Genomic DNA, 17,666 nt, shown 5'->3' with positions numbered 1-17,666 from the left:
AAATGGTCACGTGATATCTTCCCATCAGAGTCCTGGGTCAGTAACTTCTGTATTTGATCTAATATTTTCAGTGTCTCTTATAATAAGAACATCCAAAGTATGTCCTGCAACATGTGTTGGTCCTTGAACATGTTGCTCCATACCGAATGTTTCTAGACAGTTGTTGAACTTGGAAACGTCACGACCCGTAGGTATGTCTAGATGAAAGTTTAAGTCGCCAACAATAACTATTGGCTTGTCAATTGTAGCGTATTTTGAAAGAAACAGAGGCCCTTTGTGCTGAAGGAATTCATTAGTACTGAAACCGTTTTTTTTTGTGATGGTGGTGGTCTGTATACGACTGAAAGTCGTAAGGAGTTCTTATTTGTAGCAATGTTACAATCAATGTGCTCAAATGTTGAGAAGTCCATCACCGGAAGATGTCAGCATTTTAAATTCTATATTGGACTTATAAATAATGGCGAGTCCGCCTCCTCGAATTTTCCCGAGACGAAGGACTTGCTTCATGCAATACCCGTCAGGGACAAGCTCACTACTGCATGTTTTTCCACGGTATTGTCAAGCCATGTCTCTGTGATGGCAACAACGTCAAAATCGTTTGAAAGGATAAAATCACAAAGTGGTATTGTTTTGTTTTTTACAGATCTTGGGTTTATAGGACATACTTTTAGTGTTTTCTGACCTTTTGTTATGTTTAGAGATTCACATTTTATCTTTGTAATATTATTCATATTTATTTCATTATTATACCTATTTGAGAAGCATCTTGTTTGAATCACAGCGGGAATTTCTTGTGGTAAAGTTTGCAAATTATTTTCATTCACTCCTTGATTATTATCCCATGTCCTTCTCACACGATTTTGACCACCTCTCTTTCCTCTTTTGTATTTCTGAATCCGTAATTGCTTTGTTTGTTCTATGACAATAGGATTAGGTCGACTACCCTGGGCAGTCACTGATTAAGTTGATCTTTAATATTTAATCCGCATTAATACGTGTTCACTCATCATTGCTATAGGTAAAATGCACGTGTATAAAATATCACAATATATACAACTTTTGCTTTTAAAATCTAAATTTCTCAAAAAGCACAAAATGAATCCAAGAAATAAACACAAAAACACAATCCTAGCTATTTTCTGCACACAACTGCAAAATTTCAATATTCTACATAAAGCAGAAACAGTTGAAAACAGTCAAAACTTAGGAGCTCAGAAATATGCAGCCTACACCTGGCACAATACCATAACGGATGAGTTTGATATTGGGTTATCTGGGGTCAAAAACTAGGTCAACAGGTCAAATCAAAGGAAAAGCTTGTTAACACTCTAGAGGTCACAATTTTGGCCTAATCTTAATGAAACTTGATCAGAATGTTACCCTAAATAAAATCTTGGACAAGTTTGATATTGGGTTATCTGGGGTTAAAAATAGGTCACCAGGTTAAATCAAAGAAAAAACTTGTTAACACTCTCGAGGATACATTTTTAGCCCAATCTTAATGAAACTTGGTCAGAATGTAGCCCTTAGTAAAATCTTAGATGAGTTTGATATTGGGTCATCTGGGGACAAAAACTAGGTCACCAGGTTAAATAAAATGCAAAGCTTGTTAACACTGTAGAGGCCACATTCATGACTATATCTTCATGAAATTTGGTGAGAATGTTAATCTTGATGATTTCAAGGTTCAGTTTGAATCTGGGTTATGTAGGGTCAAAAACTAGGTCACCAGGTCAAATCAAAGGAAAAGCTAGTTTACATTGTAGAGGCCACATTTATGACTATATCTTAATGAAACTTGGTCAGAATGTTAGTCTTGAGGCTGTATAAGTCAAATTTGAATCTGGGTCAGGTGGGGTCAAAAACTAGGTCACTAGGTCAAATCAAAGGATAAGCTTGTAAACACTCTAGAGGCCACATTTATGACTGTATCTTCATGAAATTTAGTCAGAATGTTAATCTTGATAATCTTTAGGTCAAGTTCAAATCTGGGTCATGTCAGGTTAAAAACTAGGTCACCGAGGTAAAGGTAAAGCTTGTTAACACTGTAGAGGCCGCATTTATGACTGTATCTTTATGAAACTTGGTCAAAATGGTAATCTTGATATTCTCAAGGTCCAGTTTGAATCTGGGTTATGTAGGATCAAACACTAGGTCACCAGATCAAATCAAAATAAGCTAGTTTACACTGTAGATGCCACCTTTATGAAAATATCTTAATGAAACTAGGTCAGAATGTTAATCTTGATGGTCTATAGGTCAGATTCAAATCTGGGTCAGGTGGGGTCAAAAACTACGTCACTAGGTCAAATTGACGGAAAAGTTTGTTAACACTGTAGTGGCCACATTTATGACTGTATCTTCATGAAACTTGGTCAGAATGGTAATCTTGATGACTTCAAGGTCCAGTTTGAATCTGGGTCATGTCGAGTAAAATAATAGGTCACTAGGTCAAATTAAAAGAAAAGCTAGTTTACACTTTAGAGGCCACATTTATACCATATCTTAATGAAACTTGGTCAGAATGTTAATCTTGATGGTCTTTAGGTCAATAGGTCAGGTGAGCGATACAGGGCCTTCATGGCCCTCTTGTTTGTAAATTTTGTGTAATTTATGGTATTTCCTCAAGCTCAAGTAGAGACAAATTTCAATGTGATGACCACTATCTAAAACATTTGCAGAGAATTCATTACAACATTAATTTTGATAAAAGAAATATCAAACTATTGTTAAACATTTATAAAACACAAAATAAAACTGCAAATATATATTTTTTCTAGTGTGCCTTAAGTAAACAGATTTAATGAGACAGAATTCTAACTCCAACATTGAACAATTAAGGTTGAATCCTGTGGGTCTGTTTTGAATTTTGCTCACTTTATTCAAAAATAATCTTGGGGCAGAAGTAAAACCTACCTGCATTTCTTCCACAATGTGTAATCTAAAGAATGAAGGCAAAATAGAGAACTTTTACCGCATGTAACTCAGTATTTTTAAAGATGTCTAACTCTACCCCCTTGATTCAGAGGTAAATTTACTTTGAACAGCAAGAAATTGCTTATACACCCACACACACACACATACACACACACTGAAAATTGCAGTCAAAGTAGGTTTATTATCTATTACCTAACAGGTGATGACCTAGCTTCGTACAGATCGGCTATAGGGCTATTTCATATGAGACTACAGCGGCTCTCAAAATCGTATATCTTTATTATGCGTCCAATTCACTTTTTCATTACCACAGTTTTAGGTTTCTTATTGCGTACACAATCGTACATAAAGAAAATTGTACCAAAATCGAATACCTTTATATACAACTATTACTTTTCGTTTATAGTTGTACTACTTACCTGTCATAGTCATCAACTCTGCCTTTACCATTCACAAGCCTTTCCAGAAAACAAAATATACCATTCAAGCGATCCTCCTAGCAAAACTATATCCGTTTTTGCCTATTACACGTTTATATTTCAGTTTTTGCTTGTAATTTCTGGAGACGTTGAGTTAAATCCGGGGCCAAATAACAATGAAGAAAATTCGACAATCTCTATTTTTCATCAAAATATTAGAAGCATGCGAAATAAACTAGATTACATAAAAACACATTTTTCTGATTATGACATCTTATGTTTTACAGAAAGCAAACTTTCAGTCGATATACAAGATAATACAGTTATGCTTGATGGATTTGACAAATTGCACAGAAAGGACAATTCTACCCATTCAGGTGGTCTACTTACATATGTCTCGCCGCATCTAATATCCAGACGTGTCCAAGAACTAGAATATTTACTTCCAGAGTCTTTGTGGGTTGAATTCAGAAACAAAAACGAAACATATCTATTATGTAATATATATCGCCTACCTAATACCCCTGTAGAATTTTGGAATTGATTTAACATTTGCATTGAACTAGCGACAGAATTATGCCATAAAATAATAACAGTAGGTGACATTAATGAAGACCAGTTAAACATGAATAATAACAAATATAGAGATGTTTTAACTTTAAATAATATGGAAAATATCATTACTGAACCTACTAGAATTAGTACATACTCAAGAACGTTACTGGACCCCATTGGACTTACAAGAAACATATCATATCTTCACTCCGGTACTTTCGAAACCGACAATCATATTAGTGATCATTATGGCACCTACGTATATCTTAAAGCGATTTGCGATACCAACACATCATACAAAAGACGTGTCTGGAATTATAATAATGCTAATTACGAATCCATACGTAACACTGACTGGTCTTTCCTACGCAGTGAAGATATAAATTCGGCTACTTTGAAATTTACCCAAACGTTTCTAGACTTAGTTAAATCGAACGTCCCTTATAAATATGTAACCGTTCGCCCACGAGACCGACCTTGGTATAACTCTGAAATACGTAAAATATCTAGAAAACGTGACCGTTTAAAACGAATAGCGACAAACTCTCGTAAATCATTCGATTGGATACGTTTCAAACAAATACGTAATAAAGTTAACAATATGAAAAAACATGCAAAAGAAATGTTCTTTAATAACATTGAATTTACGCTAAATGATATTAATTTAATGATCCTCGCCAATATTGGAAAATCGTTAAAATGCTCGTCAAAGAAAATTCATCAAAATGTGATTTTATCCCTCCTTTATTGATATTGAGAAAGCTAATACTTTAAACGATTATATTTCGTCAGTTTCAAATGTTGACGACTCGCAAGCAAGTTTATCAACTTTTTCTAGAAAAACTGACAACAACTACAAACTATCACAATAACTGAACAAAATACTATTGATGTCCTGTCTAACCTTAACATAAACAAAGCAACGGGCCGGATGAAATAAGTCATTGCATGTTAAAGGAAACGCGTAAAACAATTTGTATACCATTAACTATTATTTTTAATAGGTCAATTCAAGAATACATTTATCCGGATTTGTGGAAAGGTGCACATGTAATGCCTCTTTTTAAAAAAGGTGATAAAACTACCGTCCTATATCTCTTATAAGTTGCGTGGGTAAAGTCATGGAACGAGTGGTGTTCAAATACATATACAACTACTTACATGCAAATGATCTTATATATGATAAACAGTCAGGTTTTCTTCCAGGCCATTCGACGGTTACCAGTTAATTGATTATATTAATCAAATTTGTTCGGCTTTTGATGGACGAAAGTCTACTTGTATTATATTCTGCGACATAAGTAAAGCTTTTGATAGGGTATGGCATTCAGGACTCACTTTCAAACTTAGACAATGTGGTATAAACGGAAACATAATAAACTGGATCACTAGTTATCTGAACAATCTAACCCAAACTGTTTTTATTGGATCTTCCTATTCTTGTGAAACACAAGTAAATGCAGGAGTGCCTCAAGGATCAGTCTTAGGGCCTTTGTTTTTTCTTATTTACGTAAAAGACATTACCGAGTCTCTTTTAAGTATATCTCGGCTGTATGCTGACGACAGTTCACTCGCCGTTAGTTCTGACAATGTTGAATATACAGAAACAATACTAAACATGATTTACATATGATATCAAATTGGGCTCAAAAAATGGCTAGTAAATTTTAATCCCTCTAAAACAGAAGTAATGTTTTTTACTCTGGCCAAAAACAATATTGCTAGACCTCCTTACTTTTTGACAATGTTCAGCTCAGCTATGTTCAAACACACAAACATCTTGGAGTTACATTTTGTGACGATGGTACTTGACACACATATTTCAAACATAGTTTCTTCAGCATTCTAAAGTATTAGGGACAATGAAATTTTTAAAATTTAAACTTAAAAGAGCAACTCTCAATCAATATTTCATCTCCTACGTAAGGCAATTTTAGAGTATGCTTCTATTATTTGGGATAATTGTACAGCATACGAAAAAGAATTGCTTGAGAAAATCCAATACGATTCTGCTAGAACAGTAACCGGTTTAACAAGATCTGTTTCCATAAATAACCTGATAAATGAAATTGGCTGGGTTTCTTTTTTCCGATAGACGTAAATTACAAAAACTAGTTCTTATTTTCAAATACAAAAATGGCGATTTACCGAGCTATTTAAATGAACTTTTACCTGATATGGTTAGTGACACGAATTCGTACAACTTGAGAAATCATCTCGATTACGCAACTGTTGCCCGTCGTCTTGAAATTTATTCCAGATCAGTACTGCCATCATCTATTAAGCTTTGGAATGATTTAGATATAGAAAAATCGAAATTCAGAAACTCTCGCCTCATTTAAAAGAAAGCTGTTAAATCTATTTAACCCACCGTTGTCCCTACATATTTTCTTGTAGGTGACCGCTTCCTGCAAGTGCATCATGCCGAATACGAACAAATGCAGTAACTTAAATAACGACTTATTCAACAATCATTTACGCGATAACCCAAACTGTACGTGCGGTAGTTTGTGTGAAGATGCTGAACATTTTTTCTTTCGCTGTCCGTTATACATAAACCAAAGACTCCAAACTGTTTACCAGTACTAGACAATATCATCCTCTTAACAGTAAAAAAATTGCTTTTTGGTATTGATTATTTAACCGATGAAGAAAATTCTACTCTCTTCAAAGAAGTCCAGCGATTTATTAAATTAACTAGACGCTTTGAAATGTCCGATAACTAATTTTTTTTTCATGTACCTTATCATGATTGTAAGTACTTAGTCGCTGATCTCAATCAAAACAGTAAATTCCGGGGCACACGAGGCACGAGAATCGAGGTTGATCAGGTTTCAAAATCTTCATCAGTTTTTTTTTCCTTCAGCTTTTTGTCATTCTTTACTGAACTAGACATTTTTTTTTTGTTTTGTTTTGTTTTGTATTTTTTGTTGTATCATCATTCTCTGTATAACAATATATGTTTATACTAAATTCTAGATCCGTCTGGTACCTTAATCTACTCTTTGGGGAAGGGCCGTCGCTAATGTTGGAAAAACTTGTGGCCCAACCCTTTTGCTTCTGATTTCAATGTATACATTAACATGCTTTTCTAATTCTCATTAATCAATGTTAAAATAACGCATGTGTTTATTTGTATTATAAACATATATCGTTTGCAATAAAATATGTTTAAACTAAAGTATGTTTATGGTAGGAATTGAATACTCTTCAAAAAGGAGGAACTCTATTACGGGTCCAATACCTTAAGTATCAAGGTCGTTTTATATTATTCTAAGTATTTTTTAAATTTCTTATGGTTGATGGTTGCCATTCGTCTGTGACAAGACCGTATGGTGGGGGTATAAGTCACTCCTGTGACAGTTCTAGTTTATTATGGAATTCCACTTAAGCCGGTGCTAAGGCGCGTTAGCAGTGTTGCACAATTCATTACCTCTCCTTAACTCAGTAAAATCGAGTCTGCTGTTATTTTGCATGGTTTGCATTTTATGTTTTTGATCTTTGTATAGATTTTACTGATAATGTAATACCTTGATAAAAAGGCATTTTAAATAATTCATAAATGAAATATGTAATTGATGTATAAAATGGCATGAATGTATTGTAATTCATTAAACCACAAGTCAAGACAAATGTTTACTTTTCTACAGGAAAGAAGATTCGTGTTATAAGTGGACAGTATAATGCATCTACGTCATCCCCGTACTCTGGTTCCAGTCTTACGATTAAAACTTTACTCGAGTCTTACCCAGGTATTGTCTATGAATATATATCATTTACCCACACATCTATGCAGTTAATTAGGGGCATTAGAAAGAAGTTATTACATGGAACAAATTAGTGGCATACATTCCGTTTTCTGACATTACTTGATGTCGCAAAAATATGTGACAAATGATCCAAGCTTGACCACTAGGAAAGTTATTACATAGAGCAAAAGAGTGTCATACATCCAATTTTCTGTTATTACTTGAATTCAGGTAATTGTATGACACATGATGCAGTAAAAGTCTGACCGCCATATTGGAACCTAATTCAATTTATAAAAATCGGTACATTCATCCTCGGTAGATGTCAGTAAATGTCCTTACCCGGCATTGAAAAATCAACGTTCTAATCTTGCATCCGTAAATAAAGAAAATTACGCACGTATACCATCCTAGAAGGAGATTAACATTGTTTGTTGTAATAAATGGCGGGTGTCAACAAAAAGGTGAAAAAAAAATCCTACGAACCAGAGGATTTACGTTAGACTTGGAATAATTCTTCAAAATGCGAATTGAAGTGCTCAAGAGAAGTAAAAACAGAATATGCTTGTGAAATCATATTAACGGTGTCTGGATACTTTTGCATGAGGATTTTTTTGGCCAACTTCAGCAGTAAATTTGCTTTATCTAATCATAAGATAATAGGTATATCATACGCGGTAGATTTTAGTAGTACAGAGCCTTAACACAGCCATTTGTAAAAATCATTTTTTGTTGTATTCAGATATAAGTGAACAAATTAGGTTTAATTTGTGCATTTAATTATTTCTGGTATCATTGTAAAAACACTGGTGAAAATGTCTACAAGCCAGGTTAAATCCATATGAGCACTGCATGGGAAAACAAAATTGGCGTATGCGACCAGATGGTCCAGACCGCTGGATCCGCGCGTTCTGTCAGGATCCATGCTGTTCGCATAACAGTTTCTAATGCCATATGGGCTTTATAGGAAACAGCAGGAGCCTGACCAGACTGTGCGGATGCGCAGGCTGGTCTGGATCCATGCTGGTCGCAAAGCCACTATGTTGGTTTTCTCATGGCACGGCTCATATTATATAACAGATTTTGTTTTGCAGAAGAGGGCGATCTGCCTGACTGGCTGAATAATAATTTACTGGAATGCACGGGGCTGCAAGACTTCGACAATGATAATGTTCTTAGAATGAAGGGAATAGCTGTCGATGCTAAAAATATCTATATTATATACCCAGCAATGTCGAACAAAACCCTCAAAGATTACCTTATTAGCAAAAAAGAGGTACTTTATCGAGAATGTTTGTTGTTTTATCAGTATGAACTTTCTTTCACAGATGTAATATTTTCACAAGCCATACACCACGAGTAAACGATACTTCGATTTGCATTTTCATTTTCATGTTTTAACTTCTTGTCGGTATTTTTAATTATAAAAATGCCAGATATAGTTAACTCTATTAACTGAGCTCGTATAATAAAAAGGCTATGATTTAGTGGAGTCACTTTCATATTTTATAAAGGTTCTATTTACTTTTATCATAAATTGGCATTTCTGTTGCATTCTGCGTGATGTATACGGTATTTGTAATAATCTATGGCATTGTATTTTATGACGTAAACAAAGATAACGATTTTATTTAAGTTCTAGATAAACCGAAGAACAATTGCCTACTTACCTTTGTCGTGCTTACTTTTTCTTTAGCATTTGACTACGGAACAGAGACTGGAGATTTGCACACAGGTGGCAGAAGGGATGAATTATCTGAGTACGCAGGGTATTGTACATAAAGACTTGGCGGCGAGGAATTGCTGGTAGGAATTTACTTCTACATTTTGATTACCCTGTGTAACGTAACTAGTACCATTTGAGCTGGACATAGTGGTCTTGTAGTGAGAAACTGACTGTATATAACTGAGTTGTATGTATGATTATCCTGCCAGAAATTACTGGTATCATTTAATAAGCAATATGATAACGTTTTTAATATGATGAAAGATACTCAATGGTCATCGTTCACTAAAATATTTTACCTCTAGGTGAAATACTTCAATGTATCTAAAAACCTTAATAAATATATGTTAATACACATAAACTTATTATATTAACATATCTATAGAAAGTAATTGCTCATGTTTTCAGATACGAAACTTTTGTCGAATATACCTTTAAACGACTTCTGAGATAAGACCATCTTCTTTAGTAAGAACAAATAGTTTAGCTACAGCTAGCTTAGTTTCAGTATCTTGTTATTTCTTTACTTTTGTTGCCATTTATATTTGTATGTGTGGATGAAGGTAGTGGTAGGAGTGGCGTGTGCAAATACAAACGTTACATCCAAGCAACGTTCAATACAGACATCTGAACTTATGTAAATCATGATTCAAGTGAGATCGCACAGAATTCAGCATATATTTGCTTAAAAGTTATTACTAATTTTCTCAATATAGCGTTTTTTGGTAGTATGTGAACAGTTTGGCTTTCAGTTTCGTTCTTACATTTAGGTATAACCAAACACCATGCCGACAGTCCTCTCAGAATATTTGATATCAGTTGTTATATTTCATAGTATTTTTCGGGTATAACTATTTGCTAAACAGTGTTTTTGCTCGATGCTGTACTACTAACTTGTATTAATTAAGAAAATCCGTATCATTTTCCAAATAGGGTATCCCGTGATTTCGAAGTGAAAATAAGCGATGCCTCGTTCAGTTTTGACCTGTATCCAGATGAGTATCTAGAGAGCATTGGTCGATATCAGCCTATTAGATGGATGGCGCCAGAAAGTTTACGTCAAGGTTTCTACGACACGAAATCGGACGTGGTGAGTGTGACGTCACATTGTCAAATTTTGATACTGTTGTACATATGAACTTTCTGTAGAAAGTCCTGTTCAATTGCACTAAAGAATTTTGTGTTTTGGGTTGATTGTTTCTATTATTCACACATATATAAAGAATATTACAGAATAGGACAGAGGTGCACCAATCAATAATACTATTCAATATGTGTAGTAATATCATTCATTTGTAAATCTCGTTAAATTACAATGGAACCAGAATTATCAGTTGTGTTTCATACTTATGTTTAAATTTCATCTCGGATGCGTGGCATCATTTGTGACGTCATCCATTTCACCTGTGTTGTCGCGTTTAAAACTTCTTAAACGACTAAATTTTCAATTTAGATCTACTCCGACAAGGTGGCTAACCCTAGTGAGTTTTGGATAAAGCACATAGGGAGAAAATGGCCCGATTGAGGCAGCATTTTGCCAATATTTCCCTAACTACTTAACGGATTTTCATAAGATAAAATGCATAGGAGACAGAAAAAAATGAGTCCTTACCTCCGCCCAAAAGTCTTCAACCAGTTAATATACGTTTTTTAAACAATTTGCCCGACTGCGAAAGTGTGTTCGTTTTATCTACACAGTTAGTCCACGGAAAGTGTTTTTTATCAAGTGTTTGGGACAAGTACTGCGTATTTTGGGACAAGTCATGCGTATTGATGGCAGATGTTTTGGGTGGAAGAAAGCACTAATTTTGCTGTTTTCGACGCACTTTATCTTATGGAAATCCGTGGAGTGATACGGAAAATATTGGCAAAATATCACATGAATCGACATGTTTTCTCCACGTGTACGGTATCCAAAAGCCACGTGGGTTGTCCACCTTGTGCGACTCAAGAAAAATTTATATCAATTATGTAATAATCGTATATTTATATGCGTATGCAATAAGAAGATTATTAGATTAGCATCGAGAAATATGTACTCGTTCTTCCACGGAGTTTCTTACATTATTTCCGCTTCAGAACTCGTACATATTCAGTAATATTTCTAGTGGTCTGTCATTCAATATTTCTAGTGGTCATATTATTCAATATTTCTAGTGGTCATATGGGGTTCTTGTCTGGGAAGTCTTCACCAATGGTCACATGCCTTACTTTGAAATCAGAAGTAATGATGAAGTGAAGCAGAAAGTCCGTGATGAAGGATACAGACTTAGAAAGCCGAACGACTGTTCTGACGCCATGTACGTATGAAATTATTTGTTTCCATTTTATTTGAAGCAAAAATCTGATGGTGCATATATTGTGAATCAGTCAAACCATTTTTCTTCCAGTTAAAATCAGTATACTTGCTTATTTCATGTTCTATATCATTTGAAACTGTTATAGCTATAGATATGTACCAGATTTCAGTGTGACAAAAAGCCGAATAATGTTGTATACTACACAAGATGACCAGTTGGGGCAAAATTAAATACAAATGAAACGTATACTATTTTCAGATTTCATGTTTTAGAGGAGTGTCATAAAAACAGTTCGGAAGATCGTCCCAACTTTTTCATTGTGCAGAATATGTTAGACAATATCATAAACCCTACATCTCCAATTGTTTCCTATGCAAATCAACAAGATTTAGCAGCGGGAGAAGATGGCATGGAGGACTACGAAAACATAAGAATAAATCCACCACCACGTCCACCAAAAGGACGAAGGCCGTAAAATAAGGCTCGGCTGAAAATTAGTTTCAGAGCATTTAAGAAGGTCTTCTGCTAATGTGTTTTTGTGTGTGTGTGTGTGACGGCTGACATTGTATGATAACGATGTGTTACATCGGGGATGCACACCAAAGAATCTCTGTGATACCACCTAGACTATTACAAAAAAATCATTCTAATATTCATAAGTAGTTTTACTTTTATTATTGTCATGTTTATACACATTTCATTTACACTTCTTTCTTATACAATATATAGATTGAACACCAGTCATTTCGCTACACTTATATAACACGGAATAACTCTTATAGTTAATATAGGGAAAGACTTTGGTCCAGTTTTTTAAAATGTCAAAAACACGACTAAACCTTCATATTCAATAAAAGATTGTTTGCATAACTGTTTACTTACTGCAAAATTGAAAGTTACATAATGGCAAAACATCCTTAGGAATGTTTAAAAGCCATGTATCGTTTTCAGTTTTAGGAATGAGTCTAAAATTATGCATACTTTGAAATGCTGTATCAGAATAACATGTTGTTTTGTGTTTTAATTCGGACTATCTATACAACTCACCCCTTCAAAACATTCTTTTCCAAAATTCCTCAAGTGGTGCATTGTATAAATGTTTCCCATGTATTTTAAATATCATTTAAGTTTTAAAAAAAATCCTGGAGATACATGCAATATAGGAGAGGCTTTCATTATAACTGACAATTTGAATTATATCAAATTCATCGTAGGTTGGAAATCATTCTATACGTATACGCAATAAACCATTCACTTGATTAAAATTAACTAAAGGCATGTCACGTACTGTTCTTTCAAAGTTATAAGAGTGCGTCATATCTTCTCCGCTAACCAATGGAGCTCTTTCTGTATGGATGTAATATGACTGTGGCGGGACGTTTTAATGGTGATGTGATCTGGACATGTTACAATTTGACCGATATGATGTTTGGAATAACACTCAACAAGGTGTTATAGTAACCTGACTTGAAGTGTGTGACATTGTGCATATTTGCTGTTCTGTATCCATTAGAATCTAACACTGCTCGTAGATTTCTTACACTGTTGATTTCTCCGACCTTTACCAGGCTATTCGCAAACAAGTTGGCATTATCACTAGATCACTAGGTCTTTACTTTATGATGCGGTTTGCTTGATTGTGCATATAAAGACCAACACATAGAGCCAGCACCATACAACTAGTTACAGTATCTAACTAACACTCGTTGGTGTAGAACTGATAAAGCAGAATAACGTTTTTCGGTCGAAGAAAGTACAGAACACATTAACACCGAAATGCGATTATGAGAGAGATTGCGTATGTTTAAACAAATAGGCCTACATAAAGAATAAACTTTCTAAAGATTGTCCGAACAATGTCATCTAGACCTTGTTACGTGTGTTTACTTAGTAAAGCTTTTATGTTTGAAACATTTCAGTTCATTGATATTAAGGAAATTCTAAATTAATATGATCTTAAATGCTTATCAAGTTTCAAACGAGAAATATTAACCATAATCAGTGACGGTTTCTCACAACTGTTTAAATGTTGGTTGAATATCTAATGCTCAGTAGGGATATGCAGCAGAGACGCGCAAAACATCTGGGCGCCCGTGCAGCAAGTAGTTAACGGTCTACGATGAACTGAATCAGAATGGTTGTTTTCATAAACGTTTCATTTTACAACCATTTGTTAGACGTGGAACATTCTTTTAGAACTAACTCTCTATTCTTTTATGCATTTGCAGAAAGTGATCTGCTAACTTGTTTATTCACACATCAGGATTAACTTGTTTTATGTCGCATAATAATGTCTGAAAGACTACAAAGAACTGGAAACTATCCCCTCCACTAAATGTTTACGCAATTTTAAACAAAGGTTTTAAAAATAAAATTGAAAGCCAACGAATGCTTTTAAACGTTACATTTTATGACATGCATGTTAGGCGTTAATAAATGTATATCTTTTGCTGAAAATAAATACTAACTTTGTAAATTATTTGTTATATTTTCTGTTTAAGTATATCTCGAATTTCTTAAAAAATGTATAGAATATCGTTGGACAATCAATCATTTCATATGTTTACATATTTAGTACTCTCCACTGTATAATGGGTTAACGCTTGTCAGATTATTTACTTTTTTAACAAAGTGCTTCATCTAAACACATTGTTGTTGTTTTTTTTTTCAAATTAATATGGAATATTGCCCAAGAAAAGAACAGTGATAGCAGCAATTATATATGTGCAAAGTTAAATGAGCCACCGTCGGTTCGACGTAGGTGTTTAAATGATAGACTTGAGAACGACCCAGCCTATAGCCACCGTTGGTTCGACGTAGGTGTTTAAATGATAGACTTGAGAACGACCCAGCCGTTAGCGAGGTCCATAAAATTTTGAGGCCTATATTACTCTAGCATATTCTAAATGCGATCTGACTAAACTTTCGTAAAAAAGAAAAATGTCAACATCCAAGGAAGAAAATGTATTACGAATCATCTCCAGTGATTGGTTAGTTTTTCACTTTTTGTGCTCATTAAAAAAGTAACTCCTATATATTCTTCATTATTAATATTTTCAACAGGGGTATCTCCAGAATTTTCGGATATATAATATGAACACTATCCTTCTCAAGATGCATAGATTTACATTTTCCGGCGTTAAATTTCAGTTGCCATTTATCTGACCAAGCTGATAATGCTGATAGTCAGATTACATAATATCTACAAAGTGGTCTATAGTTTGCACATAATTAATGTGTTTCCCCTTTCTTAAAGATATGTGTTACTTGTGTCTTTTTCCACAAATCTGGTGAATCACCAAGTTCCATTAAGGTAAAAACAAATGACACGGTATCACTGACCTCGGCACTGCATTCATTTGAAAACAAACTTTAAGCATAAAATAGTCTATGAAAAAAGGAAAAAAAAATCATTCTTCAATACTGCAGTAACCAAAGTCATAGAGTAAGTGACCTTGGTAACCAAAGGAATATAATGGGTTGTAAATGGACACTAGTGCACTGACACTAAAATTTTGAAAAAGAGTACAGTAACCAAAGCAATATAGTAAGTAACCCCAGTAACCAAATGTATATAGTAGGTTAAATATGGCCACAACTGTGCAGCGGTGCACATTTTGGGCCATATATGTCCAGACCATCATCGGCAAAGATACTTGAAAGAAAAAGTTCAAAAGTTCCACTTTCTGTCTGATATGGTCCATCTTCCGCTCTAGATAAAGTCACTAATACCACTGTGAGATTTTTATTGTGGTCGAACGTTATTCCGAAACGACTGTTATTTGACTTAATGTCCTTCAAAGTTCGACGTTAATTGGTGACAAATCTTTTTGCAGCTATACAAGTTTATATAGTACACACAGGCTAAAAGACTGTAATCTCACTGCAAAAATGATTGTGTACATTCAATTATAAAACTACATATGAGTAAGACTAAAATTACCGTGCCTGGTCGGGTTTTTCCGCCGAATAAAAAGAAAGAAAGAAACCACAGCTCTTTAGTATATATTGAGCGCAAATAACCAATCAGCGCTATTTACCAAACGCGCAGCGCATATAACAAATTTTTGTACGTTGGTTATATGCGCAACGATTTACCAATCGTTGCGCAGGATAGATTTAAGGAATAAGGTCAGTAATTCGGTGGAAAATGTGCTTCCGTGGTGTAGTCGAAAGAAGTCTATAATAAATAGATCCTAATTTTCCCATTTTTTTTGCGCAAATTCGTGTGGAACGAGTGCTTTAATCACCATTTTTCACTACTAGAATACATTCTGCATGAAATGAGACGGTTTTCATGTTCATACACCCCACATGGCAAGTTTTGCAGATCGAAACCGGAAGTAGGTGTTTATTCCGCGGACGAGAGCAAATATGCACCCTTTTGGGTAGCAGACCACAACTGACTGGCATTTCACTAGGAACTAAATAACCCTCTATTTTCTTTTCATTTTTTTCGTTAATTTGTGATAGAACTTCCACGAAAAATAGGTGTAGGAAAAAGTGATGTTCTCTAAAGACACGTAAAGACGACCTGAAGTTGTCGTTTTTTATATGAAACAAAGAAGGATTTGAATTACTGACCTTTAACCTATAAGAGCTGAAATAAGACTTTCTCGAAACACATCGCAATTAGTCTTAACAGTCATAGATCGGTTGCATATGATATATAAGGGTGTTTCAAATGCAAAATAATAGTGAAATTTGAAAAATTTTGAATTTTGACCATATTTTGAGTAGATGCGTCTATTCAGCAGCGATTTCTGGGATTAAAAAGCCAATATTTTGTCTCCAGAATGTCAGAAAATGCACAAAATGCATCCTTCTGGGTCTTATTCATGACGGAATGAATGATATTTCAGAATCCAAGTGAAAAATAATGCAAACGAGTGAAACTTTTACCAAAATATACAATAAAAGGACCATAGGGCCAAAATTTAGCCCAGTAAATTGGTAGGGGGTGGCTTCTATTAAATGTCTATATTTCTCTAAAATCTCGAAATTTCACAATGAAACTTGGCAATATGTTTGGTATTACATCTTTCTTGAAAATAGAAATGAAAATTGTGTGATATTTGATAAGAAACATTTCTTATTTAACCTGCGCGATTTACCAAATGCGCAGCGCAAATAACAAATGTAACTTTATTTATCAGTAATTTGCATTTCATGTTTGATAAATCATGCAGTTGGTCAATTTATTAATAAATATTAATGTCAAATGCTGAATATCTTGGTACTTGAATTATGTGTCATAAATTTGTTTCTACATCAGTGAATTCACAGCAGTTGGTTACCAGGTTTCAATACCTCCGATCTGATAAGATGCAATAAAACTCAAACATGCGTGAAGGTGTGATTTCCTCCAGCTTGCACACGTCGGCCTCTGGTATGTTTTAGGCTATTTTTATAATTTTGTACTTCACCCGAGCACACACTTAGCAAAATATCGTTTTTATTATATTGAAATACCTTGTAATTTCACAATAATATTCTTTTTACCAACGGGAGCATATCTCTCAACATGGCTAAGATAAAAGATGAAATAAAAAAGTGACAGAATTAAAAGAAAATTCTTACAAATCTTATTGATATTATTATTATTTTAAAAAAAAAATATAGCACAAAATCAATAGAATAAAGAGTAATTCTCGTCAAAACGTAAACGAAGTGATATGTATATTACACATATAGCCTCCCTTCACAGGCGTCACTGAGAAGCGATTTTAAACAGTTTGAAGGTGCACTTATGGAGTGGAGATATTGCCCATCTGAAAAAAATCTCAGTATTTCCTAGGCATGCTAGGATCGCATAAATTTTGTTGGACTATCATAGTAAACAAGGGCTACCGTACTGTTACGTCAACTAGCCCCCTGTTACGTCATTCAAAATTATGTCATTTATGACACTGGTGCCCGTCCAGTCTTGGTGCCTATATGGGTGCCGCCCCCTCAAAAAAAAAAATAAAAAACACTGTTT

The 17,666-nt window shown here is 34.4% G+C and overlaps 1 protein-coding gene across 2 annotated transcripts in view; it reads left to right on the top strand.

Moving 5' to 3' along the window:
- The window catches only part of LOC128559386 (tyrosine-protein kinase TXK-like), a 34,933-nt gene extending 20,602 nt beyond the window's left edge, over positions 1–14,331 (top strand). For both annotated transcript variants that reach the window (XM_053550751.1, XM_053550750.1), the window contains 6 exons: positions 7,562–7,663; positions 8,755–8,936; positions 9,357–9,466; positions 10,320–10,476; positions 11,544–11,686; positions 11,945–14,331. In XM_053550751.1, coding sequence (XP_053406726.1) covers positions 7,562–7,663; positions 8,755–8,936; positions 9,357–9,466; positions 10,320–10,476; positions 11,544–11,686; positions 11,945–12,161 — 911 coding nt within the window. In that variant the 3' untranslated portion in view covers positions 12,162–14,331. The remainder of the gene's footprint in view (positions 1–7,561; positions 7,664–8,754; positions 8,937–9,356; positions 9,467–10,319; positions 10,477–11,543; positions 11,687–11,944) is intronic.
- The last annotated feature ends 3,335 nt before the right edge of the window (positions 14,332–17,666 follow it).

The sequence above is a fragment of the Mercenaria mercenaria genome, chromosome 9 (assembly GCF_021730395.1).
Source record: "Mercenaria mercenaria strain notata chromosome 9, MADL_Memer_1, whole genome shotgun sequence".
NCBI lineage: Eukaryota > Metazoa > Mollusca > Bivalvia > Venerida > Veneridae > Mercenaria > Mercenaria mercenaria.
This window is presented reverse-complemented; position numbering and strand designations above follow the sequence as displayed.